Raw genomic sequence first — 21049 nt, forward strand, 5'->3', positions numbered from 1 at the left:
GTTTATACTTTTTTTTTTTTTTTTTTTTTTAACCAACTTCCTTTTTAATTTCATAAAAATATTATTGGGTCTGTAATTATCTTTTAGAAAAATAAAATTTGGCAGAATTCTTCAATGACAATAAATGAAATTTCAACCAACTCTAAGGAGAGTGGCTTAACGTCTTTGATTACCCTATTATTTAAAATCCAATAAAAAAAAATAAAATTATTAATGCCTAAACTACCCCTCAATACCTATAACTTAGCTTTAAACCTGATAAATTATTTTGGTTTTTGGTGTTGGGTAAATAAAGAGACATACCATTAAATTTTATTTTATATATATATATATATATATATATATATATATATATATAATTTATAAATAACAAAATGGGCCGAAGGGAAGACCATCCGAATGGATTGGGCCCAAAAACTTTATCAAATTATAAAATTCAATATTAATAAATAAAACATTTAGGGTTAATTATAATATTTATAATTAATTTAAGTTTATCAAAATATTATTTATTCAAAACTTTATTATTGATTAAATTTTAATACTATAATAAAGTATTATAGTATTATTCAACTTCAACTTTTAGCTTGGAAATGACTTTTACAACCAACAACTAATTGGTCATAAAATAAAAATTCTATGTTGGACTATAGTGGTAGAGTAGATAAGCAGAAGGGTAAAAATGACATATTTCTAGATTTAGGTCAAACCTAAATAAAATAAAAACTATATATTTGGCATCAAATCACCAACAAAATCTGTATTTTTATTTAATACTCAAAATATTAATCCTTTCCTAATTTCCTTTTATACGCAAATTCCAATTAAAATATCTTTCCTTATTTTTATTTATTTATTTATTTAGTTTTATCTGGAAACATTATTAATAAATCCAATTAATTCTCTATATTCTCCCAATTCCCAAAATTTTAAAAAATTAAATTAAATATATATATATATATCACTTTAATTTTTGTTTCGGTAATTAATAAGAAATTCAAAAATTAAAATATTTATCTAACTATCCATATTTAGTGATTTGGAAATAATCTCATAAACATTTCTAATGGTAAAAAGTTAACATAATTAAATTATTTTAATTTATATCTATTTAATATACCGTTTTAGTATTGATTTTATTATTCGAATTAAATAGAGTACATTAAATATAAATATCAACACATTTATTATTATTATTTTTTATATCTTCAGCCAAATTTAAAATTTGATACAGATTTTAAAAACATGGTTAGAAAAAAAATAAAAAAAATAGAGATGAAATACATATTTTTTAACCTTCAAACAAAATACACAATTTATTCGACACTTTAATAATATCATATTAAAAACATGAATATCTAAAATGGTATGATTTATCTATTTTAAGAATAAAGTGGCGTGATTTTACTTTTAATTTATCTAAAATGTGGAGTAAAATAGAGATAGTATTTTACTTATAAACTCATAATCTCCGACTATTAAATGTTTTTAAAATGAAATAGGGAGGTGTGAAAGGGCGTATGAACAGAACGCTTTGGTTGCAAACGTGTTGCTTGGGTGAGGGTAGTGTAAGCACGCTCAGCAGTGCCCGCCATTGCCTTGCCGCTGCGTCCCTTCTACACGCGGCGACAGGGAAAAGTCTGTACTTAAATTTAGTATATTCCCAAAACACCCCCCAAAGAAACACTAATTTGCAATTTAACCGCTTCTGGTTTCTTCCCCCTTCCATGTTTATTAAATATTATAACATAATTTCCTCCTCAACCTTATTTTATTAAATTCTCTCGTCTTTATCTTTAACCATTTTATTTATTTATTTATTTATTTATTGGCATTCCCAATTCCAAACCATCAGTTTCCTTCGCCCAATTACTTCAATTAATTCCCAATAAAACTGATTTAAAAAATGCAATGAATCTCTCCCTCTCTCTTCAGTTCCCATTAAAACCTTTTTCTCTCTGAAACAAATTTTCAGTCAAAGCCTCTGCTCGAAATTCAGCGTTATCCTCAACTCTTCGTCTTCTTCATCTCTCGATCCGACCTTTTGCTTTCTTCCTCCGTCTTCTTCTTCCACCATTTCGGAAAACCACGACTCTACTGAACGAGAAATTCGCCGATGGATTGATTGCTAATTAAGAGTATGTTTTCATCTTCTTTTCTCTTTTTTTTCCTTTCCTTTTATCTTCATTGCTCGTTCTCTGTAATCGATTCTTCCACTGTGCCGCTGAATTTGCTTTTCCTTTTTTATTTCTCTCAATTTTCAATTCCTTCTGTTCTTTCCTTTTTCACCAGCCGGATTTCCCGATCAGGTGCCTCATTTTTCTTTATATTCAACCAATTCGTCAATCATCCACCACCGGAAACGCACATTCCTCTGAACGAAACGAAGACCTAGCCGGAATTTCGATCAGAGGAGGCGAGAAGAGCGAGAAAATCGATGTCTCAAACGGCGCCGTTTAGTTCCTCTAATTTGGAACGGTTTCTTCAATGCGTTACTCCTTGCGTTCCTTGGCGAACTCTTCCTCGGGTAAAAAAAAGTATATATATATATATATATATATTCAGCATTTTATTTTCTTTAATTATTATTTATTATTTATTATTTCATTATAAATCCTACATTCCCCCCCTTCCCTCCATTATAATTTTTCATTTATTTATTTCTGAATTTGTATCTGCAGAACCATGTGACTCACGATGTGGATAATTTTTATTATATAATTATTTCAATTTCCACCTCAACCCTAATTTTGGAAATTGAAAATTCCCCCATTTTTCCACCACCAATATAATTTTCTCCATTTCCCCATGGTCAGCTTTATTTATTTATTTATTAAATAAAATAAAAGTAAATCATGGAAAGGTTTTCCATATCTTAATTTTACGCAAATTTCTTTCCATAACAAATAATTAATGTAGTGGGCCCTTAATGGGCCGACGTAAGTCATAATATTATTTATTTAAAGATTTAATGTCATTTTTTGAAGCTCAATTTAATTTAGATAAATAAGCAAATTTATTATTTTCGTCGAAGTTGGCCCCACCCTTATCTTCAGAATTTCTTATTTTTGTCATTTGCTTGAAAAATAAATTAAATAGATAGGACATACGACATGTTTTCAAATGTCTTGTCATTATGAGTCTTCCATCTGCGCCACGTGGCATTTTGATTAGTTTAAAGTTTTTTCTTTTTTCTTTTTCCGGCCATGAATAAATACTTTCATAAATTAAATTTCTTTGTTGTGGGTCATCAAAAGAATTGTCAAGTGTCTTTAACGTTAAAAGTCTTCAAAATGAGATTTAATGGCTTTTGATCTTTTTTGCTCATTTATTGATGGTATCGCTGCATGTTATCCCTTTGATTGCTTCCTCTAAGACTATGATGTTTCTTTTCCTTATAGAGCTGTCTTCATGATCTCAATAGTCAGTGGCAACAACCTGATAAAGATACCATTGGGTACTTCACGCTTGGAGAGCTGTGGGATTACTACGATGAATGGAGTGCATATGGTGCTGGTATACCATTACAGTTGAATGCTTTTGAAACTGCTACCCAATTCTACGTGCCTTATCTGTCTGCAATTCAGATCTACACAAGCAAGTCTGTTCCACCTTCCAGGTATACTGAAGCAACTTTCATTTCCTTCTGCTGCCTCTGAAGTTTGAAAACGGTGAGATCCCACGCTAGTTGGAGAGGGGAACGAAGCACTCCTTGTAAGGGTACGGAAACCTCTCCCTAGCAGACGTGTTTTAAAACCGTGAGGCTAACGGCAATACGTAACGAGTGAAAGCGGACAATATCAGCTAGTGGTGGTCGGGCAGTGTGCCAGTGAGGACGTTGGGCCCTCAAAGAGGGTGGATTGTGATATCCCATATTGGTTGGAGAGGAGAACAAAACACTTCTTATAAGGGTGTAAAAACCTCTTCCTAGCAGACACGTTTTGAAACCGTGAGGCTGATAGCAATACGTAACGGGCCAACGCGGACAATATCTGCTAGCGGTGGACTTGAGCTATTACAAATGGTATTAGAGTCAGTCACCGGATGGTGTAAGACATTGGTCGGAGTAGGGTTAGATCCTCTTCATAGTAGACACGTTTTAAAACCTTGAGGGGAAGCCTAGAAGGTAAAGCCCAATGAAGACAATATCTACTAGCTAACAGTGTGCTTGGGCGGTTACAAATGGTCTCAGAGCTAGACACCGAATGGTGTGCCAACGAGGACACTGACCCCCTAAGGGGGTGGATTGTGAGATCCCACATTGGTGGGAGAGGGGAACAGAACACTTATAAGGGTGTGAAAACCTCTCCGTAGCAGACGTGTTCTAAAATCGTGATGCTGACAACGATACATAACAGGCCAAAGCAGATAATATCCGCTAGCGGTGAGCTTGGGCTGTTACAAAAACTGATATATTTCTTTTTGACAAGGGGTTGTTTATTGGAATTTATGAAAGAGGGAAGATTAGTGCGAGTTTTAAAGGAAATGTTTGATATATAATTTTGTTTTTAGTGCATTGTGTTGCAAATGAGCTATATTTGTTCGAGTTGTGTGTGTAGAAGCCGAAGATATGATAGTGACATGGCAGAATGTGAAAGCGATTCTTGGAGTGACGATAGCTGGAGTGATATCTTGTCAAGATCCCTGAGCAACAACTCTAGCAGGACATGGGATGCTGTTTCTGAAGATTCGATCTTCGACCAGGAGGGATCGTGGCCGCTGAGGGAAAAACTTGGCTACCTCTCTTTACAGTATATGGAGATGTCTTCTCCTTATTGGAGAGTGCCTTTTATGGACAAGGTAGATCCTTTGTTGTTCTAAATTGATCATGGTATTTATCTTCACGGATAGAAACTGATGTTTTCAAATTTAACAGCTCTATATTTGTCGATAAGCCTTCGATAGAAGATCAAAAGATAGTTTTGATATTCAAATGAAAAAAGAAAATAGATGGAATTTAGATGGTCGAGTACTGCAAGAACACATAAAGCATTGAAGAAGTGTAAAATGATATTATCAGCATCTTCTTCTTTGCTTATGTTAGACGATCTGCATTTCAGATAAGGGAACTAACTCAAAACTATCCAGCACTAACTACACTTAGGAGTGTGGATCTTTCTCCAGCTAGTTGGATGGCTGTTTCCTGGTAAAATTCGCCTTCCCTATCGACCGATCCACGCAAAAGCTTATTTTCCGTTTCCTTTTGCTTATTGGTTCTGTTCAATGCTTTTAACTTGATTCAGGTACCCTATTTATCATATCCCTAGTCAGAAAAACGACAAAGACTTCGCGACGTGCTTTCTAACGTATCATACATTGTCATCATCTTTTCAAGGTGTGGGACTATCAATGTTTCTTTTCAGAAATGTTAGGATCCAATATCTATTTATACACTACAAAGTTCAATGTTTGATGACTGCAGATTGCTCTATGGATCATGAAGGGCAAGATGGATGTAGTTATTCCGAATCCGATACCGGGGGTCAAATCGATGGCAAAACTAGTACTTCTACTTCTACTAGCCTTTCTCCATTTGGGTTAGCCACTTATAGAATTCAGGGAGACCTCTGGTTGAAGCCAGACACGTCTGACTACGACCGAATCGTCGATCTCTATCATGCAGCTGATTCATGGTTGAAGCAGCTCGGTGTCCAGCATCATGACTTCAACTTCTTTTCCCTGCACTCGAGCATGTAAATAATCAGTTTCCATTTCGTAGGCTGGCTTACTGATTCTCCTTCATGCAGGTTGTATATTTCTGTTCATGCTTTTGCAACCAACATGAGAAGCTCTTACCTCTGCCTCTGCTCACTGCAGTTCATTTCACAGTTAGAAAACCAGGAGTTTTGATTCTGAACCAACGCTTTTGTACTTTTTTGCTCATGAAAAATGATGAACATTGCTGTGGTTTAAAAGCAGAGGCATGGCTGAGGGTTTTTTTTGGGTTCAGGCTTCAGTTTTTCTCCCCAGTCTGCTTTTAACCTTTTATGATATGAACTTCCCTAGACATGTAGGTTGCTATTAAGACATGCCTGATTGGGAGTTGTTTTGTAATTGAGTGTCAATTTTGTTTATCTGGTGGAGTTGTAATGTAAGTTTTTGTTCTTGTTTTTCTCCGTCTTTACTTTAATCGTTCTTCAATGGTTGCTAGAGTAGGAAATATATAGTTCGAAGTTCAGAGGGAGATTCGAACCTTGTTTGATTATGACTTCATTTTCTTATTTAGGTTCTTCCTTTCTTGAAAATTTTGAAAATAATTTTTGGACTTGGTTTTTAATTTTTTTTTTTTTTTTTTTGAGTTTTTAGTTAAATTTGAACGACAAAATATTTTTTTTTTAATTTCAAAATTGAACTATTTTGGTACATAAGAAGGAAAAAAAAATAGCAATAATATTCAGAGTTTTTTTTTTTTTTTTTTTTTTTTNAATTAAAATCATGATTTGAAATATATTTTGATTAAGTGACTAAAAACATGATCACTCATAATCAAGATAAAAAGAAGTCTAGTAGAGAAAATTGACATCTTTTTAAATGAATTTATAAAATGAACAAATAACATGTTGTCATGACTAGACTTTAAATCTCAGTAAGACAAAAATCAATAAAATTTAAATTGAAATAAAAACGAACAAACTACATCAAACTAAATACAAATTTAAATCACTTTCATCTTTTTAGTAATAATTTGAAGCTCAGAACATTAATTCGTGACACATCTAGACCAATAAAGTTATCTCTTCTTTGAGAAAGAATTAGCTCTCAATTTGTAATTGATTTAATTAAGTTCTTAAAAAAAAAAAAAAAAAAAAAAAAAACCCCACCTCGAATGTGGAAAAACACCGCTCATCAACAGGCATGGATTTAGAGAATTAGATTTAAGAACACTTGGAATTATCGTGAAGAAGAAGAAAAAACGAAATTGTTAGGAAAGACTCTGTAACTATCTTCGATTGGAAGTAGGTTCAAAATCCAGCTTTCCCATTAACTATAAAATGAGGCCCTAATCAATTCTCTTCAATCCGTCTATGAAACTGAAAGAATTCTTTTCTTCTCCGTGTTTGTGGCTGTTGCTCTCTGTAATTAGTGAAAAAGAAGAAGAATCTCAAGCGTTACACTCCGTTGATTTCGATTACTTTTACTTCCATCTAACTTGGCACTAAGCTGGACCCAAGCAGAGTTTCCGATTCAGATTCTTTCGATATTTTTCCTTTTGGGGTTTAGGGGTCGCATTGTTCGTTCATTTTCTCCACTTTCCCCCCATTCCCAATCCCTTTTTCCAGTACCTGCAACTCGATTTCGTGAGATTTCATGGTTAGAGTTCGTTGGTGATTGCGAACAATTGAAATGGGGTCCCTCTTGATTCTGACGTTTCTATTCGGTTTTGGTTTTGGGGTTGTGGCAATCCTTGCGGCGGAGGCTCTTGCAGTCTATATCATTTTGAACAAGTTGAGCAAGAGGTCTCAAAAGGACTTAGCGATAGCCAATGCCAAGCTAGAGCAATCCGAGCCAGATCCTCTTCAATCCCTTGAATTTCTTTCCAACAAGCAGGTATTCAATTCAGTTTTTATGTGTTCTTGTTTCGTTTCGGAGTTCAAACACGCAAAAAATTGATTGAAATCGTATTGTTGGTTGTTCTTGGGTTTACTAAATGGACTAATAATTCTGGATTTTGTTCTTGCGATATGATCTCTTTGCTTGGCAGGGTTGGGTATGGATATTAGAATCAAATGTGCTAGAAGATATGATAGAGAAAGCACCTGGAGAACAAAAGAAAGGGAAAGATTTCTTAGAGGTAACTCCTGTAAAAAAGTATGCAAGAATCAAGGACCAGACGTTAATTATATCAGAATCAGATGGTAATACGAAAACAATTCAATTAAATGGCTGCACCATTGAAGCCGTTTCAGCAGCAACCTTGCCTTCAAGAAAATGGTATCTTCTTTCATATTTCATTTCAATATAAAAAGTTCTTTCTAGCATATGATGATGTTCTTCATGCTCTAAATTTTTAGCTTACAGACATTTTATTCTTTTATTCTTACTTATTGAGATGCTGAATTCAATTCTAAAAGCTTCAACCCTGCCCATTATTCTTTCAATAACTTTTCTTTTCCTTGCTATGATCTGATAAGAAATGGTTGAATTTATAGGAGCTCGTGGCTATGCATACAAGTAAAATTAGCTGTGTATACTGTTCTTAAATTTTCTCATGCTGCGTGTTCTTGTTGCTTGTTTCTTGTTCATTCCTCTAAATCGACCCTACAATCTATAGCTATTAAAATGTTGATATTCTTGATGTGTGGAAGGTGCAGAATACTTGTTTTGTTACTCTGTTTGAATTTATTTGGTACCTTAATGGTTTCGATGTGTATCAATGTTGGAAATCTTTTCTGCTATGTGTTAGAGTGTGATACTTGTTATCGGTATAGAATTTGAATTTGAGGGTACATAATAAGAACTTAAGTTTCGTGTTTTTTTTATTGTTCTTCTGAATTCCGGACGCCATGTTTTTATAATTTGATTATTGGTATTTCAGGGTGAAAAGGTTCCCTTTAAAATTGGAAAACAGAACCTCCATAGTTTATAATGAAAGTAAAACAATCTTCATTTTTCTTGAAACTTCCTGGGAGAAGGAATCATGGTGTAAAGCCCTCCGTCTAGCTTCATGTGTTGACAAAGAAAGACTGCAGTGGTTTGCTAATTTACAGAAAGAGTTCCATAGTTATACCTCTTCTTTAAGAACTGGGTATCCTTCATTTATGAAGCCCTCTGCAGGGTACTATTCTGAAGCTACTGATAAGGATATCAAGCCTAACGCTCCTTCGAAGGTTCAGCTATTTTTCAAAAAACTGGCAAAGAAGACTTCTAAGGCTGCTTCAGATTATAAAGTAAAATTTTCTTCTTCTTCTTTGCGTGAAGAAAAAAACTTTAGTGATAGGTTTCATCCGAGTCCAGGTTTTGTTTCGTCATCGGGCTTAGGGAAGGGAATTCCAAAGGCGCAGAGTACTAAAAGTTTATTTGAGGAAGATATGGCAACACCATCAATGGTTCACTCAGGAAGCCACCATGGTCATGCCTCTGTTATTTCTGAGGCAGATTCTGATGACAGATTCTTGACTGATGATGGAACACTTAGTTGGAATTTGTTGATGTCAAGATTCTTTTTTGATGCCAAAAGCAATGAAGGGCTAATGAAATCCTTGCACGATCGAATTCAGGTTCATTTTTTTCCCCAAGAGATCCTTTCTTTTTTTTTTTGAGAATGTTGATACTCCTATCATTACATTGTGAGATCCCACATCGGTTGGGGAGGAGAACGAAACACCCTTTGTAAGGGTGTGGAAACCTTTACCTAGCAGACGCGTTTTAAAAACTTTGAGGGGAAGCCCGAAAGGAAAAGCCTAAAGAGGACAAGATCTGCTAGCTGTGGGTTTGGGATGTTACATACGTTCTCTTACTGTTTGATGAATACTTTTGTTTGTCATGGCAGAGGATGTTGTCGAACATGAGGACTCCAAGTTACATTCGCGAAGTTAGCTGTACTAAAGTTCATCCTGGAAACCTCCCGCCCAATATCAATACTATAAGGGTTCTTCCCTTTGAATTGAGTGAGGTATGGGCCTTTGAGGTTGACTTTGAATACTCTGGAGGCTTTGCCTTAGATATCGAAACTAGAATTGAAGTTCATGAATTAGATCTTCAAAAAAGCGCAGTAGACTCTAAATCTGATTCCAGTGATGTTGGGGAGGTCTCTTCATTTCTAGAAGTTTATCTTGGAAAGCAGTTCAGTACCTCTGAAGGAACAGAACAGAACGACGAAGGTGAGCAACTAACCATTAAATGGTTTTCATATGTTCTATCCTCATGAACTGGTAACCTATAATTCTTTTTGTTGCCTGCACAAAGTCTAAATGCATAAGATCAGAGATAGAATTCTGATTTTAGGTTCAATTATAATCTCAGTAGTTCAATGTTCGGTTGCAGGTGGGTCGGAAAACAGTAAGAACCCCACGTCCTCATGCTCTAGTGGATCCAAGTGGAAATCTCTAATGAATTCTATTGCTAAACAGGTTTCTCAGGTTCGTCGACCTTCGTGTTTGATAATTAAGTTTAAGTGTGTATCCTGAAACTAAAGAGGCATTGTTAGATGTCTTGGATGCACGGAGTTAGCCCCTTTCATAATTTTCTCATTTGTTTTTGAATTTATAGGTGCCGATCTCTTTGGTACTAAAGGTTGCATCTCTCCGAGGGACGCTGCGGGTACATATAAAACCGCCTCCTTCTGATCAGCTATGGTACAGTTTTACATCCATGCCATATTTGGAGTTGCGCTTGGAATCATCGTTTGGGGACCATAAGATATCTAGTGCACATGTTGCTCAGTTTTTGAACAACCGGCTTAAGGTATGGAGATTTGTTTCCTAACATGAAGTTGGTTCAGTAGGCTTAATTTTTAAGAATCCGTCCATAATGGGTAGATTTTGGGACAGTTAATCCTCTCAGAAGGCTATTAATATTGTATCTCTTTGATCGTTGGCATCGCACAAGCCTCATGCTAGCACGTTAGCTTGTGATGGATGCCAAAGAAACTCGTGTCGTGATATGTTTGTTTCATATTAAAATGAAGGAAGCAGTGATAACAAAGAATCACGAATGATGGTTTCAAATAGAAAATCATACCTCAAGTATATGAATTTGTTAGCGCTCGCTTTCCATGATCGTCGTAACCATGTTTAAAACTAAAACGCTGCCTGAATCCTCTTGATCAAGTGTGTAATCCAGTGTCTGAAAGGTTAAAATGCAGCAGCATGAACACAAACTCATTACATGTTATTAAGATGCAGCATGAAATTAAACGATGTTGTGTAAATCCTGCTGATATTCTGCTAATGTTACCTACTATGCAGGCAGTGATCAAGGATACTTTAGTGCTCCCCAACAGTGAAAGTATATACATTCCATTCATGATGGCCGAGAAGGACGACTGGGTTCCACGGGACGTTGCACCATTGATCTGGTTCAACCAAGGTGCTTCTGATAACAAATCTTCATGTGAAAATCAAAGATCCAATCCTGTTGAGCCAAAAAATAGATCTGAAGCCAGTAAAACCATCTCCATTGAGCATAAAATACCTCAGAACGAGCCTTCTCAGCCACACACTGACTTGATGAATGCATCAAAGGCTTCATCAAGCACTGGTAATCCAACTCCAGCTTCAAGTAAGGCACTGGATGAAGATGAAATGAAAATCCCTTTATTAGAAAATGACAAAGAAATAGAAAATTTGCAGCAAAATAGAGTAGACGCGCAGGAGAATGAATCACCATCTAGTTCTATAAGCTCATCTGGGCAGGAAAATCATAACGCTGAGGAAGATGATCCAAAGCCGCCAAGGAGAACAGGAAGAAGAGCAAGAATGCTAGAAATAGGGAAGAAGATGGGGGAGAAACTAGAAGAAAAGAGACGAACCATTGAAGAAAAGAGCAGGAACATTGTTGAGAAGATGCGAGCGCCATAAACTATGAAACCTCAATATATTCCAAGATGGGCGGCACAAAATGTATATCTGATTCTGAGTGCAAATCACAGTTCTTTGTTTCTACCAGAGAACAAATTTGCAAGCCTTGTTTTTCTTTCTCAATAGTGGAGAGCTTGAATCAGGTGGAACAGAGGTAATTCAAATTTTATTTGTTGTCCAGTCCTGAGTACAGTTTCTTAAATATAAGAATCAATCTTTTGTAGAGGAACATATGAGAATCATCTTCAGTTTATTAAATATTTCAAAATTCCAAGAAACTTTTGTAGATGTACTAGAAACAATCTCAATTTTATCTGCTACATGAATGATCACAGATTGTTGGAGTAACTTCAACCTTCCTAATTCGTCAAGCAATCAAATCCTGCTGTCAATGCCTGTAGACTTTTCCTTTTGGGCTCCCTTTCTTTTTAAATAGCCGACAAAATGCGTCTGCTAGGAAAAGGTTTCTAGCTTATACAAAATGCTTCATTTTCTTCTCTAACCGAAGTGGGATCTCATTATCCACCCCCTTTTAAGGCTCAGTCAACTCACTGGCCCGGTGTTTGGGTTTGATACCATTTGTAACCATCAAACTCACTGCTAGTAGATATTGTCTTCTTTATACTTTCCCGAAAGTGTCCAGCTTTGATACTATTTGTAACTGTCAAACTTACTGCTAGTAGATATTGTCTCTTTATGTTCTCCCTTTTGGGTTCCCTTAAAAGTTTCATGTCCTTATAAAGAATGTTTCGGTCTCCTCTTTAACCAACGTGGATCTAACAATCCACTCCTTTGGGGCCAGCGTTCTTGCTGACACTTGTTTTCTCTCTAAGATCAAATGATCTCAGGTAACCATTGCTGGTGGCATAAAAAAAATTACTATCTCGTCGCTGGTGGCATAAAAAACAGAGCAAGCTGCATGAATTTGACCAAGGTTTACATACATTTGGATGAGAGAATTTGCCACAGGCGTAGCTTTAACGCTTCATTAACCCGAAAACCGCGAGAATAAGCTGCAATCATAGAATTCCAAGAGATGACACTTCTTGTAGACATTTCGTCGACCACTTGGCGTGAACGTCAGAGCACTCTGGAATACATGTCGACAAGCGAGGTTTGAACAAACATGTCTGATTCGAACCCATCACGGAAGAGGTGAGCGTGGAGCATCGTGCCATCACCGATCGAAGCAAGATTTGCGCAAGGCTTGAGGAGGAGAGGAAATGTGAAATTGTTACCATGAATTCCAAAGTGGCACATAAACGAGTAGGTTTCAAGAGCTTCCAACCCGCCATTGACAGAGCTTCTAATCATCAAGTTCCATAGATAAAGAATCAAGCTGGAAGATGGGGAGAACCTATGAATCTGCATTGCGAAAGAACCTGCAAGCAATCGTATAACAAGAAACAGAAGTACGTCGTTCCCCTTCGTATTGCGTCAAGGCTCTTCATAGCTAGATCTGATTCGAAACAAACAACCTTCAGCCCAATTGTATACCCTTTTATATAGGAAAAAAAAAAATCGAAACTTTTATCACTACCCGCACGAAATTTATAATATGTTAACTTTAAAACGATTATAATTTCCTTCCATTTTTGCTTCAAATTAGCTAAAGAAACTATTTTTCTTATATTATTTTCAATTTCTAAGCATTACATGTCTATTAGATTATGAGTTCCAAAGTCGATTTCTCCCAAGTCAATTGAATTGAAATTGAAATCGATTTAAAAGCATGGAAGCCGAATTTCGAGTCAATTGAAATCAATTTCAATAAGCATGTACGCCGATTATTGTAACGACTCAGATCCACTGCTAGCATATATTATTTCCCTTAGGCTTTTCTTTTCGAGCTTTCCCTCAAAAGTTTCCACCCCTTTAGAGTAATTTTCTCCTCTCACGAATGTAAGAGGTCACAAGAATGTAGGACATCACAATGTAGGACATCACAATCCATCACTTGAAGTAATCCACCCCTTTAGGACTCAACATCACAATCTAAGACATCACAATCCACCCCTTTAGGACCAGCGTCTTTACTGACACACGGTGGGAGTTAGCATCCTTGCCGACACTCTTTCCTAGCGAGGCACTCTTTCCTTCCACCCGTTGATGTTGGACGCCCCCAAATCCACCTCCTTTGGGACCCAGCGTCTTTTGATACTATTCACCCGTGCAAAGCACATCGAATACGACCAAATTCAATCAACATAAAAAGGATAAAGATCAAAACTTTTGAACCTATACGGCATACCCATATCCCACGTTTCGTTATCATCAAGGTAATAATCGACAAAAATGAGCCCAAGGTCGAAAAGGATAAGGATTAAGCGCCAAAAACCATGAACCCACCTTCTAATTTTCAAACCAAACAGAACAAAGAACACCAGAAAAAGATGTAAGCTGTATTGCTTTTATTACCTTGATGAACGACATAAACACCACAAATAACCCCAACGGAGACAACAAACAAACAAAATAGACTACAAAAAAACAACAGTCTCACATCCAAACCACACACTCGAATCTGTCTCTACAAATTCAAAAACCAAAAGCTTAGTAATCCTCCGGAGCTAAGGGCTGGTGAGTATGCAGAGGAGGCTCAACGGGAATCACCAAGTACTCATAAACAAGCGCAGCAAGCCCACCTCCCAGCAATGGCCCAATCCAGTAGATCCAATGATTGTCCCATCTCCACCCCACCAACGACGGCCCAAACGCTCTCGCCGGGTTCATGCACGCCCCATCAAACGCCCCACCCACCAGAATATTAGCCCCCACTATTAACCCGATTGCCAGTGGCGCTATAGTCCCCAAACTGCCTCTCTTTGGGTCTATTGCTGTTGCGTAGACTGTGTACACCAAGGCGAACGTCAGCACTATCTCTAGCAGAAAGCCGTGCATTTCTGATATCCCTGATGAAACGAAGAACCCCATAGGCCTCTGCAATTTCCCAATTATAAAATTATTCATCCATTTAAAAAAAAAAACAACAACATAAACAAATCATTTCCTTTCTTTACCATGCCACCGGTTGCGAGTCTCAAGAGCAGTGAAGCGACGATGGCACCCAAAATTTGAGCTACCCAATAGAAAATTCCACGGATAAGTGATATCCTCCCGCCAAGAAGAGCGCCAAAAGTCACAGCCGGATTGACGTGCCCACCGGAGATGTTGATACTCGCCGCAACCGCTGAGAACAGAGCGAATGCGTGCGCTATCGCTATCACAACTAAATCGGATGCACCTCGCCCCGTGTCGGTCCTCCTCCGACCATAACCGTCACCGTGACTGTAACCTCCATGGCCATAACTTCCATAATCTGCTGGACTGAAAATTTTGTCTGCAAAATCGAAGGATTAATCAATTAATTCATGCATGCATTTGGGTAAGAATTTAAATGAAGAATTTTTTAGAACAACATACCAAGAGCAAGAACAGAGCCTTCGCCGGCGAAGACGAAGATGAAAGTGGAAATGAACTCAGCCAAGGTGGCTCTAATGGAGTCAGGGTGGGTGGCCTCATCTGCCCGTCCAAAAGCATATCGTCTCGGCGGCATAGCGGCGGTGGCGACGGCAAAAACAGCTCAAAACAGTTCCTCGAAGATCAAAGCATGCAAAACAGAGCAATTTCTGGGTTCTTGAAGGATCTGAAAATTCTTGGAAAGGTTTAATTTTGAATTGCATGGCTGAGAAATTGAGGATTGTGGGATTTAAAATGGGGGAAATGGGGTTGGAGAGAAGAGAGACACCTGTTAATACGACGTGGTTTGGGGACGACACGTTATGATATGTGTAAGCTCCTCAATTTCGATTCCAAACACTCTTATCTCCATCGCCCCCATCTCCCATCGGATTTTATTCATTCATTTATTTATTTTAATTTCTTTTTTTATATATATAGAAATGCCAATAATAAAAATAAATGGTGGGTGGATTGTTGATACCATCTTTAACGTAACATAATATATCGTAAACATATTAATTCATTTACATCACGAATTTATATATCATTCCATAACAGTTTACATACATGTACGAACATATGATACATATAAGGTTAAGGGTACGTATCATCATACAATACAGTAGAACCACATAAATTTTAAAATTTATGCAGAGCATATTCAACAATTTTTTATAATAAGAGCCATGATACTGGCTTTGGAATAGCAAATTCAACCATTATTGACACGTCTCTTTTCTTAGAATAAGTTGTTTAAATTCAGCATAAGGTAACTCATATTTAAATAGAAAGATGGTTTTGCATTTCATTGTTTTGGAATAGCAAATTCAACCATGATACTGGCTTTGGAATAGCAAATTCACTACACAACACGCGGCGGATGGTGGTAGGGTATCGGATCGGGTCGGGAGGCCGGGCGGGCGCGGGTTCTCGGGTCTGTAGCGAGCGCCGGTCTTCGAATCCTACCCGACGTAGGATTTTTCTTAATTGTTTTCTCAGCCAATGCGCACATGACAACCGCCCGTGTTCCTCCGTCGTTCGTGTTCTTCCTGCAATTTTCCAGAAAATTGATTATTTTCTATTTTCTTTGCATTTTTCTATTTCTTTTTATTTAACTCGGATTAACATGATTTCTTCACGAGATTTGTTTTTCTTATAATTTATTTCTAATCACAGTGATATATTAAACTCAGTCTAAATTTATCAAAAAACATTAATACCTACATCATTTGGCGAACTTCAAAACTCCTATTTTCGATTCGAATCGATCACGACTTCCTTCACAGACTATGAACGTAATCCTCCCTACAATAACATACTCATATTTCAGATTCTAACTCTCAATATATCTCACAGATGAAGAAAATCCGAAAATTTAGATTCAAGAATTTTACTTTTAGATTTTCTTCTTTCTTCACCTCTAAGTTCTGTAACGGTTACCTCTTCGGGGAAGATTTAGCGTCATGGATCAAGCATTGGAAAAATAAATTAATTAGATGTAAATAATTTATAAAACCTTCTTGACCAAATCAAATAATTTTATTTTCTAATATTCCTATTTAGTAATTAACAGTTTTTTTTGTAAATTTAAATTTATAAAAAGATATTTTAGTATAATGGCTAATTTAATTGGGTAGGTAGTAATGTACTAAATTAGAAATATTATTTCATTTAACACCACATTTGAAATTAAATCATTTAACACATCCATCAATTTCTTTTTTCAAACACACAATGATAATAATTATAAAATATATAGCCAACTTATTTACTAAATTAGAAAGGTAAATGAGAGTGATATTTAACTTCATTTGTCTCTTCTCCTCCATTTCTCTTTCCTCTATGAATTAAAGTCCTCAATCTCCTAATTTGATTTATCAATCTTCCTTATATATGAATTTTTATGTCTTTTTTTTTGTAGCATTTCTTATAATGCTACCGTCTCCTTGAACGGAAAAAGATACTACACAAGTATCGGTTTAACTCCATGTTTAACTTGTGTAGTCTCCTTTTCCATCCAAGGAAATTGTAGTATTATAAGAAATATTACTCAAGAATGCATGAAAATTCATGGCACAGAAACTTAATAAAGCAGGTAAGAAAAAAACTAGACATTTCTTAAAATAAAGATGGTTGATAGTCTCTTAAAATTCTAAACAAAGATATTAAGGACTACGAAATATCGTGAACTTTTAATTTACATTAGAGAGGTGAAGAGGGGAGAAAAGGAGGAGAATGGTGAAAAAAAAGTTACATATCACTATCATTCACATTTCTAGTTTAGCAAATAAATTGGATAATATTTTATAATTAATTAATAATTTTTTATTTTTTATTTTTTATTTTTTTACTTTGAAAACAAACAATTATATATATTACTTTTGGAATATGAATCATGCATATTGTATGTAATTAAAATACTTAAGAGAGAAAAAGATATTTTGGGTTTAAAACGGCTGAAGACGTGGACTTTGTTAATAATATATATATATATATATATATTATATAATTCTTTTTGGATTTTGAATTTCTTTTAAAGATGTAAATTTTTTAATAGATTTCTATATTTTTATATTAAAATAATGACAAGGTCAAGTCTAGTCTTTTTTTAGTCATTTTTTAGTTCTTTGTCATACAAGATTTTAAATCACATAAAATGATTTTTAATTTTTAATTTTATTATATAATATTTTTTTTGTGTACATACAATTAAAATAGAGCATTTTTAACTCAATTAAAAAATTAAAATTTTATAGTATGAAAAATAAAATTAAGAATTCCACCATATTAGAGATTAAATAGAAAAATTACTTAGTAGAATCTTAATTTATTTCGTTAATTTAATTTTATTTTAAACTTAATCTCTTTAATATCTATATTAATCAAGTACTTGTATACGATTTTAAAGTACCCATTTAATTGAACAAATAAAATTCTAAATATCACATTATATTAACATAAGATAAATTACATATTCCTCTTACTTATAATATATAATTGTTTATAAAGCAGCGGCAAGTAAGGGAAAATGCTTATTAAGTCTTATAATAATCTGATACCTTACACCCTTCCGACACTGTACTACACATACTTATTAAATTATTTTTTTAACACAATTAATAATAATAAAAAAACAAAAATAAAGTAAATAAAAATGTATATTTTAATTTTGATACACGTGGTCAAAGAGTAAATTCAATGAAACTTCTATTTAATAATAATAAATAATAATTTAATTTCATCAAATTCTATGGTTGGTTGATATAAAATAATATTATTTATTAAAATTTAATAATGGAAGTATGAGTATTTGAATATGTTAGGCTTCATTTATACTTCTTAGCCTCTCATTCCTCCAACGATTTTAATCCTTCTATTCATGAAAGGAGTATAGTATTAAATATATTAAATGCAATGATTTTTACTAATTTAGAACGGATTTGGTATTAAATGCAAACATTATTAAATGAAAAGATTTTTTTTTTTTTTTTGCTAATTTAGAAATTATTCAATATTAAATTGAACAATATGGCTTGAACGATAAATTTTAACTTGGGAAAAAAATTGAGAACCCACTCGTGAGAGGGATAATATAGATGGTGGAATATCCATTTTTTTAATTTTATTTAGCCAGAAACTATAATCGAATACAATCTTCGATAAAAATAATAAATAACAAAATAATATAATAATAATAATAATAATAAAATAACAAAATAACATTTGCATAAACAATATATTTAAAAATAGTACAGTAGCATTACAAATTAAAAATAATAAAATGATATAAATAAAACAAAAATAATAAATTAACAATAGACTGATAATAAAATAATATAAACAAAACAAAAATAATAAAATAACAAAATGCTGAAAATAATCAATTTTTTTAGTTTTATTTATCTATAATTATTCCGATACCATCTTTATAAAAATATTTTGTGGGTTATCAATTTTTTTTAAATTTTATTTATCCAGAATCTATAATAAATAACAAAATTAGTACCATAGCATTCCAAATTAAAAATAATAAAATAATATAAACAAAACAAAAATAATAAAACTATTATATTAAATTTTTTAGCTCCAAAATAAGGAAGGAACCTTGCATTTGATATTATTTGATCTTATTTTATTCCAACCTATTTTTTTCACTAATGAATGGGGCCATTTTAGATTTTTTCACCTATTTTTTTCACTAATGAATGGGGCCATTTTAGATTTTTTCAGATTTTTCATATTAATTGCTGTTATTTTTGACATTTTACATAATTGCATTTGATATTAGGTAAGATTTTTCGTATTTAATTGCTCCATACTCACATTTTTGCTATGATGTAACTCTTCAAATCACTTAATAAAAAATCTTAGACGTGATGAATTTGGATGCAACTCGACATATTTAAATATTATTTAATTTTCAATTCTACTTTGTCTTCTTGGGTGGTTAGCGAAAAACATCTCCCTACAATCTTGCTAATCTTCCTCTGTATATATATACACTTACAATCTATTTAAACAAAGGTGAATCTTTTAAAATTGTCTTAAAAAAAACATTATTAAATATATATATATATATATATTATTTTTCAGATTTTAGAGATAAAAAAGGGGTTTTACCATTTTTTTTAAATTAGAAGTTAAATGTTCTCTTTCTAAGTCTCAATTATTTTTTAAAATAATTAATGAATAATAACCTTATTTGTTTAAGTAAATATTAAAATTAGTGTCATGATTTGTTTGCTTTTATTGAAATTGATTAAACGTCAAATAATTGTGTTAATTTTAATTTGCTTTTATGTCAGTAATAATTACTCTGTACTTTTAATTTGTGTTTTAACAAATTCAAAATTTTTAAAAATTAATTTTTATTAAATTTAAAAATAATTTTTACATTTAATATTTTGACCCTCTTTTTTTAATAGATTTATACTATTAAAATATCTAAATATATAAACTTTCTCTTCAAATAATTCTTATTAAATATAAATACAATTTTTATATTTAACATTTTAATAAATTTATACCATTAAAATATGAAAATATATAAATTTTCTTACCCAAATTTATAAGGTATATACATTTTTTTCTTTCAATTTCTTCCTTTCAAAGGGTTAGATACCATTTTTTTTTTATTTTCATTGGGTTAGATATTAATTTTTTCTTTTTAAATTGGTTATAGAATAAATTTTGTTATTTTCATTTTCTTATATAATTTCAATTTATTAAAATTTGAATTTCTAATAATTATTATTCTTTGAACTTTGGAGTGGTAGGTGCAAACAACTTTATAGTTATTTCTATTACATTTTCAAATTCGGTTGGAGCTGGACCTAAACACGGCCAAGCAGTCGCTCCTAACGAGTGATAATGTAAATTATATCGTATTTCACAAGTGTGTTTTTCTTGGATATCAAGACACACTTTTCATAAATGGAAAGAGGTTGTTTTTCAAAGATTGTGAAATCTACGGTATAGTAGATTTCATATTTGAAAACGCTCGTGCTGTTTTTCAGGATTGTAGAATTTACACCCGACTACTAAATAACACGGTTACTGTGACTGCACAGTCTAAAGAGCACTCAAATGATTTGAGTGGCTTTTCGTTTCAGAATTGCAGTGTAATGGAATCTGACCAAGAGATTCCATGAAAATCATAGTGGAATAGTCTCTCCAAGGACGGCAAGAAATACAATCGTATTCGCTAGCCCAAGTTCAAGAGAGGCCATTACACCAATTCTGAAACGAAAAGCCACTCAAACCATTTGAGTTCTCTTTGGACTGTGCAGTCACGGAAACAGTGTTATTTAGTAGTCGGGCGTAAATTCTACAATCCTGAAAAACAGCACGAGCGTTTTCAAATATGAAAACTACTATACCGTAGATTTCACAATCTTTGAAAAACAACCTCTTTCCATTTATGAAAAGTGTGTCTTGATATCCAAGAAAAACACACTTGTGAAATACGATATAATTTACATTATCACTCGTTAGGAGCGACTGCTTGGCCGTGTTTAGGTCCAGCTCCAGCCGAATTTGAAAATGCAATAGAAATAGCTATAAAGTTG

At 33.8% G+C, this 21049-nt stretch overlaps 3 protein-coding genes across 6 annotated transcripts; 2 read left to right on the forward strand and 1 right to left on the reverse strand.

Annotated features, from left to right (window-relative positions):
• The first annotated feature begins 1830 nt into the window (after positions 1-1830).
• On the forward strand, positions 1831-6110 carry LOC111495384. 3 transcript variants are annotated; one of them, XM_023145396.1, is made up of 7 exons: positions 1831-2138; positions 2293-2527; positions 3402-3619; positions 4560-4800; positions 5061-5146; positions 5244-5335; positions 5423-6110. In XM_023145396.1, exons 2-7 carry the CDS (start codon positions 2438-2440, stop codon positions 5695-5697), a joined length of 1002 nt encoding a protein of 333 aa, XP_023001164.1. In that variant the 5' UTR covers positions 1831-2138; positions 2293-2437; the 3' UTR covers positions 5698-6110. The 3 variants fall into 3 exon arrangements, with proteins under 3 accessions (XP_023001164.1, XP_023001165.1, XP_023001166.1); XM_023145397.1 differs by having other exon boundaries at positions 2310-2527; XM_023145398.1 differs by lacking the exons at positions 1831-2138; positions 2293-2527 and adding an exon at positions 3255-3306.
• An 800-nt stretch (positions 6111-6910) lies between these two features.
• On the forward strand, positions 6911-11933 carry LOC111495814. Of its 2 annotated transcripts, XR_002720357.1 has the most exons (8): positions 6911-7548; positions 7703-7932; positions 8537-9218; positions 9491-9821; positions 9985-10079; positions 10210-10404; positions 10908-11673; positions 11855-11933. XR_002720357.1 is itself a non-coding variant. In XM_023146005.1 (7 exons), exons 1-7 carry the CDS (start codon positions 7345-7347, stop codon positions 11517-11519), a joined length of 2349 nt encoding a protein of 782 aa, XP_023001773.1. In that variant the 5' UTR covers positions 6911-7344; the 3' UTR covers positions 11520-11849. The 2 variants fall into 2 exon arrangements, 1 of the variants encoding a protein (XP_023001773.1); XM_023146005.1 differs by lacking the exon at positions 11855-11933 and having other exon boundaries at positions 10908-11849.
• Positions 11934-13898: 1965 nt separating this feature from the next.
• LOC111495835 (probable aquaporin TIP3-2) lies at positions 13899-15284 on the reverse strand. Its single transcript, XM_023146037.1, has 3 exons — positions 14943-15284; positions 14540-14859; positions 13899-14459 (listed from the first exon to the last, which is right to left on the reverse strand). The coding sequence occupies exons 1-3, from the start codon at positions 15073-15075 to the stop codon at positions 14073-14075; spliced, it is 840 nt and encodes a 279-aa protein (XP_023001805.1). The 5' UTR covers positions 15076-15284; the 3' UTR covers positions 13899-14072.
• Positions 15285-21049: the final 5765 nt, after the last annotated feature.

This window comes from Cucurbita maxima, unplaced genomic scaffold, assembly GCF_002738345.1.
Source record: "Cucurbita maxima cultivar Rimu unplaced genomic scaffold, Cmax_1.0 Cma_Scf00021, whole genome shotgun sequence".
Taxonomy (NCBI): Eukaryota; Viridiplantae; Streptophyta; class Magnoliopsida; order Cucurbitales; family Cucurbitaceae; genus Cucurbita; species Cucurbita maxima.

What these genes read in the sequence shown, in the direction of transcription:
- LOC111495384 (XM_023145396.1), top strand. Translation starts at nt 2,438, where the DNA reads ATGTCTCAAACGGCGCCGTTTAGTTCCTCTAATTTGGAACGGTTTCTT. An exon ending in GAGTGCCTTTTATGGACAAG is followed by an intron (nt 4,801 to 5,060) that starts GTAGATCCTTTG and finishes TCTGCATTTCAG; the next exon opens with ATAAGGGAACTAACTCAAAA. An exon ending in AGTTGGATGGCTGTTTCCTG is followed by an intron (nt 5,147 to 5,243) that starts GTAAAATTCGCC and finishes AACTTGATTCAG; the next exon opens with GTACCCTATTTATCATATCC.
- LOC111495814 (XM_023146005.1), top strand. Translation starts at nt 7,345, where the DNA reads ATGGGGTCCCTCTTGATTCTGACGTTTCTATTCGGTTTTGGTTTTGGG. An exon ending in TTGCTAAACAGGTTTCTCAG is followed by an intron (nt 10,080 to 10,209) that starts GTTCGTCGACCT and finishes TTGAATTTATAG; the next exon opens with GTGCCGATCTCTTTGGTACT. An exon ending in TTTTGAACAACCGGCTTAAG is followed by an intron (nt 10,405 to 10,907) that starts GTATGGAGATTT and finishes CCTACTATGCAG; the next exon opens with GCAGTGATCAAGGATACTTT.
- LOC111495835 (XM_023146037.1), bottom strand. Translation starts at nt 15,075, where the DNA reads ATGCCGCCGAGACGATATGCTTTTGGACGGGCAGATGAGGCCACCCAC. An exon ending in AGGCTCTGTTCTTGCTCTTG is followed by an intron (nt 14,860 to 14,942) that starts GTATGTTGTTCT and finishes TCGATTTTGCAG; the next exon opens with ACAAAATTTTCAGTCCAGCA. An exon ending in GACTCGCAACCGGTGGCATG is followed by an intron (nt 14,460 to 14,539) that starts GTAAAGAAAGGA and finishes GGGAAATTGCAG; the next exon opens with AGGCCTATGGGGTTCTTCGT.